Source organism: Ammospiza nelsoni, chromosome 4 (assembly GCF_027579445.1).
Source record: "Ammospiza nelsoni isolate bAmmNel1 chromosome 4, bAmmNel1.pri, whole genome shotgun sequence".
NCBI lineage: Eukaryota > Metazoa > Chordata > Aves > Passeriformes > Passerellidae > Ammospiza > Ammospiza nelsoni.
This window is the reverse complement of record NC_080636.1, coordinates 30,008,715-30,024,086: the sequence shown is the minus strand read 5'-3', so window position 1 is coordinate 30,024,086 and position 15,372 is coordinate 30,008,715. Positions and strand designations below refer to the sequence as shown.

The 15,372-nt window shown below is 40.1% G+C and overlaps 1 protein-coding gene across 2 annotated transcripts; it reads right to left on the bottom strand.

Moving 5' to 3' along the window:
• Window positions 1-430: 430 nt before the first annotated feature.
• VPS37A (VPS37A subunit of ESCRT-I) lies at window positions 431-14,763 on the bottom strand. Of its 2 annotated transcripts, none has more exons than XM_059470203.1 (12): window positions 14,580-14,763; window positions 11,063-11,137; window positions 9,959-10,073; window positions 9,004-9,104; window positions 7,887-8,103; window positions 6,840-6,910; window positions 4,616-4,743; window positions 4,469-4,527; window positions 4,308-4,376; window positions 2,155-2,298; window positions 1,336-1,416; window positions 431-1,154 (listed from the first exon to the last, which is right to left on the bottom strand). In XM_059470203.1, exons 1-11 carry the CDS (start codon window positions 14,702-14,704, stop codon window positions 1,336-1,338), a joined length of 1,185 nt encoding a protein of 394 aa, XP_059326186.1. In that variant the 5' UTR covers window positions 14,705-14,763; the 3' UTR covers window positions 431-1,154. The 2 variants fall into 2 exon arrangements, with proteins under 2 accessions (XP_059326186.1, XP_059326187.1); XM_059470204.1 differs by having other exon boundaries at window positions 14,609-14,685.
• Window positions 14,764-15,372: the final 609 nt, after the last annotated feature.

Below are 15,372 nucleotides of genomic sequence, written 5' to 3'. Positions count from 1 at the left end.
CCATGAAAACCTGAGGCATTGAGAAGGTTAAGAAAAAGAATGTGTCTTCTTGCAATAGCAAGAGAGAAAATACATGCATATTTAGGACCTGTATTTTCCTCCTACAGAACACTGCATTTGGTCCTACCCATTCTCACCAGATATACCCCACCCCCAGACTGTCAGCTTACCAGAGGCAAGATTCATTGATGAAAGCACAGAATTGAGTTTCACTTCCGAATCCAATCGCTTGCCTTACCACATGACAACTACAACCAAATTAGTTTCTTTACATTAGTAAAAAATAACTGTTTTCCAAAGAACTTCAGAAGTAGTTTTTGTAAACCATTTCTGAGTTCCTCACATGATGAACTTATTTATATTGCACAAAACAGAAACAAGAAGGTGACCTGCTTATTATTCCTTTATGAACAAAAAAAAGAAAATGAACTTGTTAGATGAAAATTGTGTTTAATTAGTGGTAGGTACCAAACCACTCTTGAAATCAGTGCATCAGTGCTACTAAGCAACATAACAAATCTATGCAGATATCATTTATTCTATTTTGATTCCAGTATAATTTTTTTCCAACACATCCTTTGCTTAATCCCCAATCTACTCATCCAAAACACAATACAAGCTATACTTAGTTTTCTATTATTACTTAGAAGTAAAAAAATTTGTTCTTTAATATTTTGGCTTCAAGAAAAGACAGCTTGTGAATCCAGTGGCAATCTCCATTAAGAACTTTTTTAGTTTCCAGAGTCCTATCACTTAAAGTCTTCCACAGATTAAGCCAAATCTATGGTTAAAATTCAAAATACAAAAGATATGAATTATGTTTTTATAAAAATGTAAAAAGCTAGTCAAAATTACATGTTTAGATATTTAATCTCTGAACAATGGAGTATAGCAGCAGGGAACTTAAATATTATAACTATCAACAATAAATACAAGAAATTAATGCAAAGATTGCAATAGAAGGATTCTTGAGTACAATGAGAATATAAAGAGACATTCTAATTTGTACAAAAACCATCCCAACTCTGTATACAATCTCTTCTATAAATACAACCAGATAAGATGAAATGCTTATTTGCACATAATAGTTATTAAAAAGTGTGCTTTATTGGGGTTTTCATTCGTTCTCTTGGCAGGTGTAGTTTGCAGGAAGTCTGTAAGGACAAATTTCCAAAATTAGATATTTTAACTTCTCCAGAAGTTGTATTTTAAATACAAGTAACAACAGATGCAGAACACACTTGATTTCCACAGGAACAATAAACACTGTAACAAATGCATTACCATTACCAGGTGTGTAACAATAAGGTGAATTGTTTAACAAACCAAGTTTACCTATAGTGGAGCATGAAATTGGCTGTGCATTGCTATTGCCTGTTGAAGTTTCTCCTCTTTGGCTCGTCTGCAGTGGCAGAGCTATGAAACAAGACATACAAGACTGAATTCTAAAAGCAGTTTTTGGAATGCATACTGCAGTTTCTCCTTAATGATTTAGCTATTTTACAGGCTCTTTAAAGAAAGAAAATCCTGCCTAACCTACCTCCCTTCCAAGCTTTGGGCTGAACAATGGTCTATACAGATAACATTATTCTATCCAAAATTGTTTGTAAGAGGATTCTTTCCAATGTTAAAAATGCATTTATTGGGCACCTTTAAAGAAAGGTACACTACTTGGTAAGTTACTTTTGTCACAGCATGAACAAGAATGGTGATTTTTGAACCCCAGTTACTTATTTGATGATAGCCATCAACAAAATTTGTTTAAGATGTTTAATAAATTAAACATTAAGGTTGTTTAATGCAACATGTCAGTTTATGTCAACCTTCCAAATATGAAATTTACCATGTGGCTGTCTTCCCCAATATCTATACAAGATACAGAAGAAATTGGCACAAAACTATCTGCAACAGCACATGAATATGGTCTAATGCAGAAGACCTTTGCACTTCCATCTTAGAAGTATGTGCCTTTGGAATGCAGATTATAGTCTAAAGAAACTGAAGCCATTTAAGGATTTTTTCTCCTTCTGTCAAAGCTTACTAAAGCACTGTTCTGTATCACACGACTGCTCAAACTCTTAAAAAAAGAAGCCCTAAATTTATTCACTGTGTGTTGTACATGTCTTGGGTTAGAAGTACTTGTGTATTACATACCGTTCTCTTTTCCATGAAACTACTAAGAAAGTCATCTATCTCTGTTTTGCCTTCCAAGAAGTCTTCTGCAATAGTATCAGACTCCTCTTCAGCTTCATGAGCAGCTACTTTAAGTCTGGCCTGCAGAGCACTTGGACTGCAACTCTAAGAAAATAAAAAGTCCAATGTAATATTAACCTGTCTGTTAAAACTCATATTTTCAAAAAGATAATGACTATATAAATATGGAATATGTGGACAGAGCACTATTATTACATAAAAGCCTAAGTAACCAGATGAAGTTCCATCTCCAAGTTACAGAGATGGAACTCTAGATTGTTAAACTAGAAAGGTTCCAATGTGAGAAAAGTGTTGCTAGTTTAGGTCTTGATACACAATCATTCACACAAATGAATAAAGTTTTTCAACTTTTACCCTACAGTGTAGAAAGCATCCAGCTTGGAAATCTGACAAGTTCTCAAGTGCATGATTTCTGAGTAGAACTAACATTTCAAGTGTCTTCAATAAATAGGGTCTACTTTTGAAAATCAGTTGTGAACCTGAGAAGTATAAAAAGGTAAAAAGGTAAAAAAGAACTTACTGTTCAGCTTTTAAATACCCTTGTAATGATTGTGGAGAAGACAGGAAAGCAAAAAGCACCTACTCAAGAAGTAGATAGACTGCTAATCTTAATCAGTGTACTCATTTTTCTGTTCTTATAAACCTCAAACCTTACTTCTGTTTATTGCATACAATTTCATTATTTTTTCTCAAATATATCTGGGCAGGTAAACAGGACATGATTCACATCCAGCAGGAGTCTGAAGAGAGCCAGAACTGCAAAATTAAGGCATTTATAGATTTTAGATGCTTGGCCTAACCTTCATCTACCCTATGAAAAATCTTTTACTTATGTACTTTAAAATCTTAATGTAATCAAAAATTTCCTGTTAAATTGATCTTGTACAAAATACAGAGAGTTTGCTCTAATAAAAGAGGACTAAAATTCACTCAATACAAGTAAAAATACTTGTTTGGAAATTTGAAGGAAAGAGAGCAGGAGATACCTGTGCACAGCAAACATCACTACATGAAGATATAGCATATTGGGAAAAAAAGCAGAAAAAATCAACTGCTAGTCCTCAGCTCTCAGCCTCCTATCCATCACTAAATTGAATCAGCAAATCTAATTTAGAGAAAAGAAAAGGGACTACAGCAGTGCAATGTTATGTCCTGTTCTTAAGTGGTTTCTTGCAAAAATAGGTGGTTTATCCATGTCAACTACCTCTACCCACTTTAAGGTCAAAGGAGGCATTAGGAGTCAGACTCTTCTAATTTTCAAGTGAGGAAATCTCTAATATTTTGACCACCTATGAAATCATTTGGTTTGCCATCACGCAACTTTTTGGTTGTTTTTTTTTGTTGTTTTTTTTTTTTTTTTTTTTTTGGTTTTGTTTTTGTTTTTTTTAATTTGTTTTCTTATTTTCGGGGCATTCAGAAATTCAGGTACTATGCATGCTAAACTGATGGACTGTTGCATTCTCAGGTGACAAGTCTTGCAAATGATGAAGATTTTAGTGCAGAAAGTGGTTTATCAGAAGTTATATCTTCTACTAAATACCCTGGTAAACATACCAAGAAATTATTCTCCTCCTCCAATACTTTCTGAATTAATAACTTCTGCCCTGTTTACACTGTAAAACATGCAAGGTTTGACAGCACATAGAGCACATTGCCTGAAGTAAGCATGCCTAGTGAATTGCAGAATTTAAGTTCCTGAAGTTATTGAGCACTTTCATCTGGCACAGTTTTACAAGCTCATTATGTTAAATGAGTACCATTAATTGAACAAGCCTTCTTTAAAAATTATTCTATTCTTAAAACTGGTTTGGACTGGGATTGTACTAAACAGTTCTAGATGTACATTACTCTTTTCTTCCAACTCCTTTGCTCCTATTGTAGCAGTAAAAAATAAAAAGCCAATGAGAAAAGCCATTACTTTGCTTTTAACTTTTTGGTACATCATTCATTTTTTTTCATATTTGACGAAATACTTAATCTACTTCATATTAAATGAGAGTTTAACCAAAACAATATTCCTAATGGATAAAAATACATATCAAAATTTCAGATTTATCGAAGTATTCTTGAAGGATGTCATGTAGGAATTATACCTCACTAAGTTCATGCTGTCTTTGCATCTTTTTTTCAAAGGCTGCTTTCATTTGCGTGAGTTGCTCATACTGGAAGGAAGAAGAAAAGGAACATTATCACCTTGAAAAAATTCCAGATATTACCACTCATATTTCTGAAGATTATTTGATTGTTAACTTACTTTATCCAACACTGTCTGTCTTTTTGCTTCAAGACTAGGCTCCAGCAACAGGTTTTTTTCTGAAAAATAAAATCATCATTACTACTTTTTTTTAAAGGATTTAGTTCACAGAACAAAGCCACACATGTTAACATTTTGACAGCTTACTTGCCAGCTCTTCAATGCTTTTCACTAACTCATCTCTGTCAGTAATGACTTGCTTCAGCTGTGGAAGAGTCACAAACTGTTCCAGTAACACCTCCTCTTGCTCATTCATACTGGTCAGCTGTGATATACTGTACTCAAACAGAAAGAAAGTACTTTTAAAGCTGAAAACACCACATGTAAAGTAGTTCACTTCATCCAGAATTTGAGGCATTTTTTGGGACTTTACAAACACATGACACTTGAGCACAACTTATTTTTCCTTTTTCTACTGGATTGTGGGTTCTACTATATGCAGCAGTGAATTTAAAAAGCAGCATGTTAAAAAATATCTTTCATTTTAAGCCTTACTTCCCATAATGCTACTATAGTGGGTTGACTATGTTGAGCTACCAGATGCCCCCTCAGCTGCTCTCTCAGTTCCCCTCCTCAACAAGCTATGGAGGAAAATCTCAGGGGTTTAGATAAAAACAGTGAAGTCACTTACCAGTTACAATCAAACACAAAAACACTCTCAGAAAAATTTAACTGAATTTATTGTCAATTACAGTAAGAGTTGGATGGTAAGCAAGAAAGGCAAAAACTAAAATACTGCTCCATTTTTCCTCAGGCTCAACCTCATTCCTTCATGCCCAACACTGTCTCTCCCTGTCTCCCTCTCCTTGGGGCAAAGGGGGAACTGCAAGTGTAGCAGTCAGTCCCCAACAGTTCATCTCTGCTTCTCCTTCCTTCTCACACTTCACCCCTGCTCCACAGACTGCATTCAGTTCCTGGCATGAGTATCCAGTCTAGGTAATACCTGGCTGCAGCTTCCTTCAGGGCATATCCAACATTGGGTCCTTTCTGGACTGCAGTGTGGGTCACTGCTCCAGCACAGTCCTCTCAGCTACAGGGTACATTTTAAAAATACCCATACTACTGCAATCTTTTCCAAAACTTCCATGGGCTGTGGAAAAGTAACTGCTCTGGTACGTGGAGCACCTCCTTCTCATCCTTCTTCCCTGACCTTGGTGTTTGCAGGATTATCACATTTTTCCATTCCTCCCCTCAATCCTCACTGCCTCTGCTCCTTCTAGAATGTTTTCAGAGGCAGTGCCTGCTTCACTAATGGACTCAGGAGTCTTGCAGTGGGTCTGCTGCCAAACCAGCTGTGCCTGGCACAGGGGCAGCTCCTGACCCTTTCTCACAAAGGCCACTCAAAAAGCCCCTTTACCAAAACCATGCCACCTATACAGAACAGAACTATTCAGAACAGCTGCAATACCTCTGTCATTCCATTAAACAACCAACAGAAGAATAATGGAATTTTAATCCAGCCTTCTTGAAAGGACCAGGCTTGATCAGAATGTTTTAACAAATTACACTTCCGTGCAAAAATCTTAATTTGCTGTTATGTAATAAGGATGCTGTCAGAACTTAAAAGCTAAGTCAGCTAAACTAAACGGGTTCTTTGGGAAGTATCAAAGGAAAAGAAAAAGCCACCCCAGTTGAAACAACAGTTTTCAATTGCTTAACTATGACACCACCAGAGAGATGTGAGATCTGAAGGAGTTTATAGTGAATTTGTAACCTATTCCACCCCACATAACTGATCTAGGAAACTGTCTCATTAGATCTGAGCAAGCTGCTGGGAGCAATAACTAATACAGCTTGTTTGAATAATGACAAACAGATGAAAATATTTGTGTAGTATGTGTATAAAGTATTTAGATGTAGCAGTGATTTGCACTGGGACAGCAGACACATTTACCTCCTGGATTTGCCTAAGCCAGCCTCCCCTGAACATGCTGAGCTGCTCACAAAGCAGTTCCCCATTTACCCTGCACTACAGTTCTTTGGCATTTAGGAGAATGTAATTTTTGGAACCAGCCTCAAGCTACTCCATTTCCTCCTTCAAAAGTTATGCTTATTGAATTACTAGAAATTAAGTCCCTTGTAAGGCCTCAGAAAAAACCAAAACACTGATAGTAAGAAACAGTAAAAATAAATACTTCTTTTCCTGGTGTTGAATCAAGTACTGCTCCTGCTGACTAAACTCTAAAGAAACAGCATATTTGAATATAAAGCAGGTTTATTTTCTGACTACAATACTTTGGTATGTGGCAGTTCCCCTAATTATAATTTCAGTGATGTGTACGGACCTCTGACAAAAATCAGATACAGGCCAGTAGTACAGTACAGTGCCTTTCAGTAACTATAGAAGTTCAGCTAACCTCTGGAAATTTACCTTAGTTCTGAGAGCTCTGGAAAGGTATCAGGAATATCAGGCATCTTGTATGTAAATCCATTCTGGCCAACCTGAGTCAAAATTTAGAAATGCTTAGTAGATTTCTCAAGTGCAGTTTCTTGATATTTAACCTGATTAATCGAGAACTGAAAATGAATATTTTCCAGCAACAAGAGAAGCACGAAAAGCAGTAAGAAGCAGTAGTATCTGAACAGAAAACAACTCAATCAATGCAGCAAAATGCTTGAAGATGTTTGGGGTAACATGTCATAAAAGATGAGTCAGTTTTGGAGGAAAATAATTCTGTTTTGCCACGTCCTTCATTTGAAAGCAGCTGAATGACAGAGAAAATACACAGGAATAGTAAAACTCACAGAAGTGAGAACAGAGAAGGAGATTGACACTTTGATCTCTTTCATGTGGTTTTTAGAGCTATAATCTCTCAGAAAAAAAAAAGTTTTAGACAAGGAAAAAACAGTTGTAGAAAATTTAAATTGCATAAAGTTACAAAAGTGCCTTCCAAGCCTAAGAAAACTTTTTTCCATAGACATGATTTGATTCAAGACTAAACATTTAGATACAAAGTTTTATTAAAAATAAAATTTCTTCCAGAGTTCATCAGCAACAGGGAGTTTAAGTATAAACATACAAGATAAAATGCTTCACATAAAGACTTGAGATTGCACACTGCCCTCACCTAATAGGTTCTGAGCAGGAAAGCAAGCAAGAGAAAATATCTTCTGTGGTTGGAGATACAGCTACAGCTGCCCTATGGGGGAGTGCAGCTCCAAAACAAAACCCCTATCATCAAAGGCCATTAACATAACACTAGTTTCATTGAAACTCAGACAAACTTGTTGCTCTGACTTCAAGTTCTAAAAAATTCATCCAAGCCAGAATGACACTTTTGCTTCCCTAGCACCAGCAAAACAATGAAGTTCACTCACTCAAGTGCTTCCTTGAGTTTAACAGCAATGCCCTGTGTGCCTCTAAGGGCACTTATACCCAGTGTCTGCCAGCCTAAAGAGCAAAAGTCAGCACACCGACCTGCAGCACCGCCTCTGCTGTGGGGACAGGCAGCGGCAGATCAGCAATCAAGCCATAGGAGGGAGCAGCAGGCTTGTCTGTAGTGTAGCTTGAAGAAACTGATTCAGAAATGGGCATGGGTGCCATTGTTCTGTTTGTTTCTTGAGGTGGATATGGAGGGAGAAATGGAAACCCCTGAGGAGCAAAAGGAGGCATTCCAGCTGGTTTGTTGTAAAGGCTAAAAACAAACAAAACCACAACCATAAGCAACCAACTGCTTATAGCACGTCTTGTCATTTGAATTATAATTACGAGACCACACATAAGACATAAGAATGAATTTTCAAGTGACCATAAACTTTGTATTTTCTGTTTTCAGTTGCTTCCAATGTAATAACCCCTTCTGTCTAATACTGCAATATAGTCTAGAACTCCATTAATCTACATTCTTGTAGAACAGCCAAATACACACTTACACTCTTAATTATCAGAAAGCTATTTCTCAAAAATTTATGACAGCATAATTTTAAATTGTTTCCATCCTTAAGTTGTGAGAAAAACATCTGTGTCATACATTAGTTCTTATGTATGGTATAGCATTTAATAGCTTGGGCAACACACAAGTAATTACTTCTAAATAACAGGAATGATTTTTTTTTAAAATTCACAACTGCAGCCACACCTAAACTTAATATCACCGTCAGCCATGAGAACCACAGTTGTGGCTCAGACACAATCTGAATTTAACACAATTCTTTAAATCACCCAATTTCTGCTGCACATGGTGCAAAAGGAACTATCTTAAGCCTGGGAGATTATGAATAGAATATGAAAAAACACAACTGCTCAGATAATGAAATACAGCAAATTCCAGATTTCAACTGGTAATGTAAAAATTTATTTTTCAAGAAAATGGATATAAAGTTACATCAGGCATGTTGATTCAGTAACTCCAATGAAATCTAGTGTCTCTTCTAAAAACAATCAGGTCATCTACCATGCACATGAAATTGTGCAAGGACAGGGAATCTAATTCTTCCGGTATATCCATTACATATTCCTGTCTCTGCCCTCCTTATAATTGGTTTAGTAGCTTTTTGAAAAACTAATAGACATTTATGATGTTTTGATAACTTACTATGGAAATGACGTTGAGCTAGGAGCTAGAACCGGAGGATTCTTCCAAAACTCATCCAGTAAACTCTGAATAATTTTTCCAAGATCTGAATGCATTGTAAACTGGGAAAAACACAAAACAAAATCCAAAGAAGAATAAAAATTATGTCTGGAATCCAAGTGTTCCAAAATGTGCTGAACTTGATTGTTTATTATACCCACATGACAGTGCTGAAAAGCTATTTCAGACATACTAGCTAATCCAAACTATATATACATAAACTCCAAATAAAGTGATAAAGCAACCCAGAGTTGAACAGAAACTAAAAGTCTTTTGTATATTCCATTATCAGTGGAGAGTCAATGAAGTACCACATTGCTATTGAACAAGCAAAAATCCCCACTTCAGTTACCAAGCTACATTTGTGCAAAGAACAGAAGAGGAAAAAAAATAAAATCTGAGGACAAAGGCACTAACTACATTCCAAAAGAGTCAGAACCTCCATCCACTCAAGAAAAAATAGGACAATCTTGTTGACAAAAAGACCAGCATATTAAAATCCTGAATATTGCAGCTAAAACCTTGACGCCATTCTAATAGGATTAGGCTAGAAAGAACTATGTTACAAAACTGACTTAAAGCATCCCTCTCCTTTATTTGGAATACACTGGAATGTAATTGGAAGAGCTGTGCAATTAACAATAACCAAAAAAATGTGATAGTAATTTTCTAAGCCTTCATAACTTAAAATAGTTTTAGATACATGGAATACTCAAGTCAGAAATGGTATCAGTAAAAGAATAACTAGAATAACTACTGAACACTTCTGAATTTATTTTCAGGCCCTGAAATACAGTTTGAAAAAGAGTAGGATCTATACTAATCTTTTTTACCAGGATTATTAACAATAATCTAGTGTGACATGTATTAAATGCTATTAACAGTAGATCTGTGTGAAGCCACAAGTAATACATACATTACTTATTAATGGACCGGTAACATATACCCCCTGCTTGTCCATTAAATGATGTCTCACAGGTGGGAAAACACTGATGACTGGCTTTTCCTGAGGAAACTGAGGTGGAAGCAAACTGCAAATACAAGAATAGTTATTACTACAGTGACACCTCATGATAAAGTTTGCATAAGAAGGCTTCTTATGAAAAAAAAAAGTACTATTAATTACATAAACATACTTTTCTATGAAAACTGTTATGGACAAGTGCACAATGAATTAAGCATACAAAAGGATTATTCAGTTACAAAATTTGAAGTCCAACAGATTGGAGCACCAGACTTCCACAAAACTGAAGAGAGCATTTTTTGGGCAAAATTGTAAGTATAACAAAGGAGGAATTATCACAGAATATTCTGAGTTGGAGAGGACCCACAAAGATCACTGAGTCCAGCTCTTAAGTGCAGGGCCCATACAGGCACTGAACCTGCAGCCTTGGTGTTATTAGCACATGGTCTGACAAACTAATAGACAACAAAAAAGCCATAGCATAACAAGAACATTTTCAAATACAGATGCTATTACTACAAATACAATGCAGTGTAGCCTGTAAGAATATTACGCCAACTCTGCAGGGCCAAATAATATAAAACTTGTGAACAGAATACTATCAACATTTGCCAGAACAAAGTGTGCCCCCAAAGGAAATTTGCACTAATATTACAATAAATCACTTGAGTTACAGAACCTTCACCACGGTAAGAGTATGGAGTTACAGCAGACTAAGAAATTACCAATCAAGTTTATTTTCAGTGGCAGAGAATCAAAGTTACCAGAAATCCTCAAACATTTTCACCTAGTTACCTTCAACTAAAATCATATACCTACCTTAGGAACTGGGAACAGTAAAATATGATTTTGCTCTCAGCTGAACATCTGTATCTTGTACAGAGCCAGTTCCACCCAGATCACTATAACCACTAATATAAATCCAGGTTATGGTTCCTGAAATTAATTATGAGCTGGGAGCAGCTTATATTCTATTACCAGTTAGTTGTTTTTTTGGATTTTTTAAGAACAATTTTAATTTTCAAGATGTGCCTAGATGCAGCCTGCTCTACTTACATGTTAATGTTAATTGTCAAGTTGTTTACAGTGAATGGCAGTCGATATTCCACATCTTTCTGTATTTCTGCAATGCTGTCAAAGAAAAAATTGTTAGCATCCATTGCATGGTCAATATAACAGCTAAAAGTCTAAAAAGAAACAAGCATGACCTCAGATATTTGTATTCAGTTGAAAAGCCCTGTAAGAACAAAATTGAAAAGTCTGGAGTATGTAAACAGTCTTCAGCATTCTATATTGAATATTAAGATTAAATTAAAAAAAAATAGTGGATTTAACATTTAAACCTCATAAATAGTCACAAGCAAATGAACTATGGTAGGAGAAATCACACTACTCATGCCTCTGACAATAATCTCAACTTATCTTTCTCCCATTACTGGCTTAATTTAAGACAACACATCAGTGTTATTTTAATATACTGAATTTTATCTGATTAAACATTTACTTCACCAAGGCATTATATCAGGTTCACATTGCTCTGCAACACTGCCTTCAGATCAATATGCAGAATGTTTATTAGACTAGGCATTCTTCCTTAATAGACTAGCCTAATATTTAACAGTAGTTTTTACTATGTGCACCAAGCTCACTTGGACAAGCTTTCAAGAATTATCTGGAGTAAAGTTACAATCAACAATGTAAAGCTTCAGTGAGACTCAAGATCCAGGCTCTCCTGAAAGCACTTACAAAATCTAGTAAGGTAAAATCCAAATTTGTTTTTCCTGCAACAGGTAAATTACAGAGGGAAAAATCTTGAAATAAGCTACATTATTAGGAAATTGATTTCAATACTCAAAGCATTCTACAATTTCCATGCACAGCAAGATTGTTTTGAAAGAGAGCATCCCAGAGAATGTGGAGGAGGTGAAGCTCAGAAGCAGAATTTCTAGGCAATACGAACATATCTAAGCAGAGAGTAAAAGACAGAAGGGCAGAAAACAAGCTTCCTCTTATAATGAATCAAAACAAACCATAAAAGCAGACTGATTGCTCTTCCATGTATTTTTCCTGCTTGCACCTGGTTAATAACACTCTTTGTAACCTCCCCTCATACAGGAGAGGGAACACAGCTCCAATGGCAATTAATGCCAGCCAGGTGTTCCCAGAAAACATCTTTTGATCCAACTTCAGAAATGCTCCTCCATCCACTGCCAGGTACACTCCATACAAGTCCTTTCTCAAGAAACCCAGAACACATTACCTGCAAATGTGTGTTAAGAGTATTGGGAGTGTTTTGTATCCTTCCAAGGCACTACTGGGGCATAGAATTTAAGGCTTCAAAACGAAGTCTTTAAAAGCTTGGGGAACAAATGGGAGTAAGACACTAACTCAGCTATGAATCTTGCTTTCTGCAGCCTGATCTTATTCCTCTCATAGACAACTCAGTATTTGCTCTTTCCTGGTGAAATCACATGCTGTTTGAAGAAAATATCAAATATCTTCAGCACAGGAGAATTCAAATCAAGGGTTCTGCTGTGTTACACCACACACCACTATCTGCAACTTCTCATCCTTAACTGAAGGATTCTCCCTGGAATCTCTCACTCACATTCCTGCCCCATAATCATCTGTCACACTTTTCATTAGCCTGCTGAAAAATCCTTTTGAGAAGGGTATATAATTACACTCCACTCATGTGGATACTGGGGAGGAAGATGAGGACAGAAAGTGAGGAAGAAGAAAGCCAGAATCTCATTGAATGTTCAAACAGTTATAACCCTGCTTAGGAAAAACCTTGAACTAATAACATTAGTTGTTGCTTCCCCAAGTGGGAATGAGCACATTGAAAAAATGATACATTCTTAACTTTGTCTAGAACAACAGCAAATGTAATAATCTCTTTTTTAAATGCAAAGGTTTTATTTCAAGCTCCTAACCTGAGAGGGGTTGTGTATAGGAAAGCTAGCTGCTTTACTGAAATTAAGATCACACATACCTGAGCTTTTATGACCTAAGACAACACAAACCAAACTTGACTAACTTAGTGAACTACAGCATACCAAGAATTTTGAGCATTTTGGTGAAGAGCAACAACAGTACTCATAAAGGAATAACATTTGGGCAGCTACCATGTCCCTTCCCCTCACCTCAATTCCTGGCTACAGCATCCGTTCCCTCACTGCCTGTGCTTGAGCTGGTGCCTGCACAAACAGCAGCAAACCAGTTCAGCAAGCTCACTGACAAAAACTGATCCCTTTTTTGGGGACTTAATTCAGGAGGAGCTCATCTCATTGCCAGATTTTTAAAAAGTGGATATAAACAAAAGGCCAAGTAAGGCCGCCCTAACAAAAACTTTTAAGTTAACTAAGCTCCTATATGCCCACAAGAACAGCTCCTTGGGAAGTGAACTGTGTCCAAAATATCTGTGAAATTAGCTCTGAACAGACTTACACTTATTCAAGCAAAAATACTTAGAATACTGTCATATTTATGTTCCCTATGTGATAATTCAAAAAATTAGGAATGGAAACTATCTGCAGTTATTAAACTTTGAAATGCATTTAGTATCTCTTCCACTCCTAGCGTCAGTCTGATGTGATGGGAAGCATTCCTTGTCATTTTTCTGAATTGTTTTGGAGGCAGCTACCATTTCAGTTCTACAGAAATCCTAGGAAGTTGTATGTCAGTAGAATGCTTACTTCACGGTAACTATAACTTCAAATGTAAGGAATGTGGATCTCCTTTTAAAATGCGAGGAGTTTTAAACTAGGCAAAACAGGGCAGCATACTGCCAAGAGGGAGTACCTCAGAATAAACTGTTTTACTTTAAAATTGTGGATGTCGAACAGCAGTAAACACAACTGGCCTCTTCTCACCATCTAAACAAAACTACTTTTTAAGGAGCAGCCAGTTTTTAGCAGGTAACACTGAACACCAGGAAAGTGTAAAGCCAGTAGGGCTGCTATGCCACTGTGCCACTGCGCCACACAACTCCTTGGTGCTCTGCGTTTTAGTCTCAACTTTTAATCAACTACGCTATGACAAGCAGCTTCCAGAGAGGCTTTATCGCAAGACGTGGTGGCGTCACTCCGAAGACATTACACGCCATGAGCAGGCTTTCCGGGCAACGGCAAGTGAAACCGGGCACGCCGACCTCCGCCCGATCACCCGGCCGGGCCCCACCGAAGCCGGCGGGGACGCCTCCCCGACAGCCAGCCGGGCTTACAGTTTCCGAATTCCTGCTCCCAGCCCGGCGGGGTCCCACATCGCACGGTCCTCCGGCGGGGACTCCGCGGCAGCGCCCGGCGGGACCCTTCGGCCCCGGGACAGCGCGGGGCTGGGCCGGCCCGGGCTGCGGCGCCGCCGGCTCGGGGGCCCTGTTTACCCACACGGCCGCGAGGACCCAGCCAGGCCTCGCGGGGAGGGGACGGGGCGCAGCCGGGTTCCCGTGTCCGCGCATAGAGAGACACGATACGCTACCGACACGCCACCGACTCCGCGCGGCGCCGCTGCGGCCCCGGGACGGGCGACACACCGCGGCCCTCCCGCCCCCGCGCCCGCCGCGGCCACTCACGAGGCGTGCGCGGCGCGCAGGGACTCGACCTGGCGCTGCCGCTGCTGCTGGAGGCCGGTGCGCGCGGGCGGCGCGGCGGAGGCGGGGGCGGCGCCGCCCTTGGCGAGCGGGAACAGCCAGTTCATCGCGCGCGCGGCGGCACCGGAGGGGCGCGAGCGCACCCGCGGCACCGCGCGCACCTCACCGAGCGCCGGCGCGCGCCTGCGCGCGACGGCGGCCCCGCCGCCCCTGCCCCGCCCCGGAGCCGCCGCCGGCGGGGTCGCGTCAGCGCCGCGCGCCGCGACCCGAGCGGCGGAGGGGCGGGGCGGGAGGGGAGCGGCGGCGCGGCCGGCGATTGGCCAGAGGGGAGGGGGGAAAGGCCGCGGCGCGCGGCGATGATGTAATGGCTTTGTGCGCGCGGCGGCGGCGCCGGGGGCAGCAGCGCTTCCTGCGGCTCGCGGGGGCCGCGCGGGGCCTCCCAGACCCGGCGCGGCCCGGCCGGAGCGCGAGGGGTGAGCGGGGGCGGCGCCGCGGGCACCGGGCGGGGACACCGGCACCGGAGCGGGGCCCTGCGGGACCCCCGCGCTCCGCGGCTCCTCCGGGCGCTCCCGGGGCCTTTCACGCGCGCGGGAACCCGGCCGGCCGTGTGTCGGTCTTCGCGCGCCCCTCGCTGGGTTAGCGCGGCCCTTGGGAGCCGCTCCCGCCTCGCGAGGCCCCCGCGGCACCCCGGGGCTGCCGTGACTCTGCTCTGCCGCTCCGTTCCCTGCTGCACGCAGCCCGGGGGTCCGCAGGAGCCCGCCTGCCGAGCCGCGGG